General features: G+C 42.9%; 1 protein-coding gene across 2 annotated transcripts in view; it reads left to right on the forward strand.

The window, feature by feature from the left end:
• The window catches only part of sdk1b (sidekick cell adhesion molecule 1b), a 446717-nt gene that overhangs the window by 376594 nt on the left and 65123 nt on the right, over nucleotides 1-5000 (forward strand). For both annotated transcript variants that reach the window (XM_084044504.1, XM_084044505.1), the window contains one exon: nucleotides 3354-3540. In XM_084044504.1, coding sequence (XP_083900630.1) covers nucleotides 3354-3540 — 187 coding nt within the window. The remainder of the gene's footprint in view (nucleotides 1-3353; nucleotides 3541-5000) is intronic.

Genomic DNA, 5000 nt, shown 5'->3' on the forward strand with positions numbered 1-5000 from the left:
TGTTCGCTTTAAAACTATATATATTCAAAGATTTGCACACATTTTCACGATTTTTCAAAAATAGCCCAAAGTGTAAAATAATGCTTTTTAGCTCAAGTCTAAAAATGACACTGTTCCAGGTCTTAATGGGTTAATGAAATGTTATGTAATCAACACAAGGGACATTATTGACAAACTGAACAAGCTGCTGAGGATGCTATATCTCTGTAGTTGGAAGAAGTGGTGGAAAAAAAACGTTTTAGTTTTATGTAAGTAAAAGTATCAATACTGCAATGTAGAAATACTCTGTTACAAGTAAAAGTACCAAAGCCTATACCGCTTGTGCCCGTGACGGAGGGCGCGCCGTCTCAAGCGAACTTGAGCCACGGGATGCACCGCCGAGCGAGCTAAAGCGAGCGAGTCGCCGTGCCGAACGCTGCGACGTTCGCTTGAGCCGACTCGGCGCCGTCCGAGTTATGTACCGATAGAGTTATGTACCGATAGAGTTATGTACCGATAGAGTTATGTACCGATAGAGTTATATACCGATAGAGTTATGTACCGATAGAGTTATGTACCGATAGAGTTATGTACCGATAGAGTTATGTACGGATAGAGTTATGTACCGATAGAGTTATGTACCGATAGAGTTATGTACGGATAGAGTTATGTACCGATAGAGTTATGTATCGATAGAGTTATGTACCGATAGAGTTATGTACGGATAGAGTTATGTACCGATAGAGTTATGTACCGATAGAGTTATGTACCGATAGAGTTATGTATCGATAGAGTTACGTACCGATAGAGTTATGTACCGATAGAGTTATGTACCGATAGAGTTATGTACCGATAGAGTTATGTACGGATAGAGTTATGTACCGATAGAGTTATGTACCGATAGATTTATGTACGGATAGAGTTATGTACCGATAGAGTTATGTACGGATAGAGTTATGTATCGATAAGAGTTATGTACCGATAAGAGTTATGTACCGATAGAGTTATGTACCGATAGAGTTATGTACCGATAGAGTTATGTACCGATAGAGTTATGTACGGATAGAGTTATGTACCGATAGAGTTATGTACCGATAGAGTTATGTATCGATAAGAGTTATGTACCGATAGAGTTATGTACGGATAGAGTTATGTACCGATAGAGTTATGTACGGATAGAGTTATGTACCGATAGAGTTATGTACCGATAGAGTTATGTATCGATAAGAGTTATGTACCGATAGAGTTATGTACGGATAGAGTTATGTACCGATAGAGTTATGTACGGATAGAGTTATGTATCGATAAGAGTTATGTACCGATAGAGTTATGTACCGATAGAGTTATGTACGGATAGAGTTATGTACCGATAGAGTTATGTACGGATAGAGTTATGTACGGATAGAGTTATGTATCGATAAGAGTTATGTACCGATAGAGTTATGTACCGATAGAGTTATGTACCGATAGAGTTATGTACCGATAGAGTTATGTACCGATAGAGTTATGTACCGATAGAGTTATGTACCGATAGAGTTATGTACCGATAGAGTTATGTACCGATAGAGTTATGTACCGATAGAGTTATGTACCGATAGAGTTATGTATCGATAAGAGTTATGTACCGATAGAGTTATGTACCGATAGAGTTATGTACCGATAGAGTTATGTACCGATAGAGTTACGTACCGATAGAGTTATGTACCGATAGAGTTATGTACCGATAGAGTTATGTACCGATAGAGTTATGTACCGATAGAGTTATGTACCGATAGAGTTACGTACCGATAGAGTTACGTACCGATAGAGTTACGTACCGATAGAGTTATGTACCGATAGAGTATAGGGTTATGTACCGATAGGGTTATGTACCGATAGAGTTATGTACCGATAGAGTTATGTACCGATAGAGTTATGTACCGATAGAGTTATGTACCGATAGAGTTATGTACCGATAGAGTTATGTACCGATAGAGTTATGTACCGATAGAGTTATGTACCGATAGAGTTATGCACCGATAGAGTTATGTACCGATAGAGTTATGTACCGATAGAGTTATGTACCGATAGAGTTATGTACCGATAGAGTTATGTACCGATAGAGTTATGTACCGATAGAGTTATTTACCGATAGAGTTATGTACCGATAGAGTTATTTACCGATAGAGTTATGTACCGATAGAGTTGTGTACCGATAGAGTTATGTACCGATAGGCACAGAATCGTAAATCATGTTTTGGGGGCGAGCGTTTGCCCCAACTGCCGCTCAAAGTGGCCACTGGCCAATCACAGCGCGTCCTTGCACAAGAGGTATAGGCTTTGGGATGACGCTGACGTTACTACTGCCTACTACTACAGCTACTGGTACTGCTGCTGCTGCTAATCCTTGACTAGTGATCCTCCTGTCCTTCACAAGGAGCTGAATGGTTGTCCTTCAACCCTCTCCTATCTTTATGTTAAATCCTTTTTAAAGATATGTAAGAGCTGACATTTAGAAAGCTCTTTAGTGCTTTGGCTCTCTCTCTCTCTCTCTTTCCCTGGGCTAAGGTCAGTGAGAGAGAGAGAGAGAGAGAGAGAGAGAGAGGGGAGGGTTAGAAAGATGCAGGGCGGGGGACAATACAAACACAGACCAGCTCTTCGTGTAAAATGTAAAATAAAATTGCCTTGATTGATTTGAAGTGTTTAAAGGAGTAGTTCACCCAAACAATGACTATTCTTCTATCAATTACACGCCCCGTGAAGCCTTGAATTCATGGAGATTTTTTTTTTTGTCGTATTCCTGAGCCAATAATTTGATGACTGGCGGAATACTGAGTCTCCTACCGACCGATGACCTGGTCATTAAATTATTGGCTCAGGAATACGACAAAAACACAATAAATCTCCATGAATTCAAGGCTTCATGGGGTGTGTAATTGATAGAAAATAAGTATTTTTTTTGGATGAACTACTCTTTCAAACCAGGTGAAATTAACCCATTAAGACCTGGAACTGTCTCATTTTTAGAGTTGAGCTAAAAAGCATTATTTATTTTACACTTTGGGCTATTCAAAAATAGCAGATATACAAGCTCGTAGCGCGGCACCGAGTGCCGCGCTACGAGCTTGTAGATCTGCTATTTTTGAAAAATTGTGAAAATGTGTGCAAATCTTTGAATATATATATTTTTAAAGCGGCCAAATACATATGATTTTGGGGATCCTTGACATGAAAAAGATTGAGCACCACTGATATAGAAACATAGGTTTTTCAGAATACTGTTGAGATTTAGGAGACATGTAGAATCGGCTTCAGGTCTTAAAACTACAGAGTATTATTCTACTTTCAAGTTATTTACATTTACGTCTTTTCTTTTCTTGTGTGTGCGTCTGCAGGTCTTATACTGTGTAAAGGACTCCTCGGCGCCCCCCAGTGTTGAGGTGGTAGAAGGAGAGGGGAGCGTGTCGGTGGTCCTGGGCGCGCTGCAGAGATACACTCTGTACACGCTGCAGGTTCTGGCTCACACACGCATGGGGGACGGACCGCCCAGCACCCACACTCTGCTCAGGACCAGAGAAGATGGTATGCACGATCCCACCTCTGTGTCTGTCTGTCTGTCTGTCTGTCTGTCTGTCTGTCTGTCTGTCTGTCTGTCTGTCTGTCTGTCTGGCTGGCTCTCTCTGTCTCTCTGTCTCTCTGTCTCTCTGTCTCTCTGTCTCTCTGTCTCTCTGTCACTGTCTCTCTGTCACTGTCTCTCTGTCTCTCTGTCTCTCTGTCTCTCTGTCTCTGTCTCTCTGTCTCTCTGTCTCTCTGTCTCTGTCTCTCTGTCTCTCTGTCACTGTCTCTCTGTCTCTCTGTCTCTGTCTCTCTGTCTCTCTGTCTCTCTGTCTCTGTCTCTCTGTCACTGTCTCTCTGTCTCTCTGTCTCTCTGTCTCTCTGTCTCTGTCTCTCTGTCTCTCTGTCTCTCTGTCTCTCTGTCACTGTCTCTCTGTCTCTCTGTCTCTGTCTCTCTGTCTCTCTGTCTCTCTGTCACTGTCTCTCTGTCTCTCTGTCTCTCTGTCTCTCTGTCTCTGTCTCTCTGTCTCTGTCTCTCTGTCACTGTCTCTCTGTCTCTGTCTCTCTGTCTCTCTGTCTCTCTGTCTCTCTGTCTCTGTCTCTCTGTCTCTCTGTCTCTCTGTCTCTCTGTCTCTCTGTCTCTCTGTCTCTGTCTCTCTGTCTCTCTGTCTCTCTGTCTCTGTCTCTCTGTCACTGTCTCTCTGTCTCTCTGTCTCTCTGTCTCTGTCTCTCTGTCACTGTCTCTCTGTCTCTCTGTCTCTCTGTCTCTCTGTCTCTGTCTCTCTGTCTCTGTCTCTCTGTCTCTGTCTCTATGTCACTGTCTCTCTGTCTCTCTGTCTCTCTGTCTCTCTGTCTCTGTCTCTCTGTCTCTGTCTCTCTGTCACTGTATCTCTGTCTCTCTGTCTCTCTGTCTCTGTCTCTCTGTCTCTGTCTCTGTCTCTCTGTCTCTCTGTCTCTGTCTCTCTGTCACTGTCTCTCTGTCTCTGTCTCTGTCTCTCTGTCTCTGTCTCTGTCTCTCTGTCTCTCTGTCTCTGTCTCTCTGTCACTGTATCTCTGTCTCTCTGTCTCTCTGTCACTGTCTCTCTGTCTCTGTCTCTGTCTCTCTGTCTCTCTGTCTCTCTGTCTCTCTGTCACTGTCTCTCTGTCTCTCTGTCTCTCTGTATCTCTGTCTCTCTGTCTCTGTCTCTCTGTCACTGTATCTCTGTCTCTCTGTCTCTCTGTCTCTCTGTCTCTCTGTCACTGTCTCTCTGTATCTCTGTCTCTCTGTCACTGTCTCTCTGTCTCTCTGTCTCTCTGTCACTGTCTCTCTGTATCTCTGTCTCTCTGTCACTGTCTCTCTGTCTCTCTGTCTCTCTGTCTCTCTGTCACTGTCTCTCTGTATCTCTGTCTCTCTGTCACTGTCTCTCTGTCTCTCTGTCTCTCTGTCACTGTCTCTCTGTATCTCTGTCTCTCTGTCTCTGTCTCTCTGTATCTCTGTCTCTGTCTCT

The sequence above is a fragment of the Gymnoscopelus microlampas genome, assembly GCF_963454915.1.
Source record: "Gymnoscopelus microlampas genome assembly, chromosome: 2".
Classification (NCBI taxonomy): domain Eukaryota; kingdom Metazoa; phylum Chordata; class Actinopteri; order Myctophiformes; family Myctophidae; genus Gymnoscopelus; species Gymnoscopelus microlampas.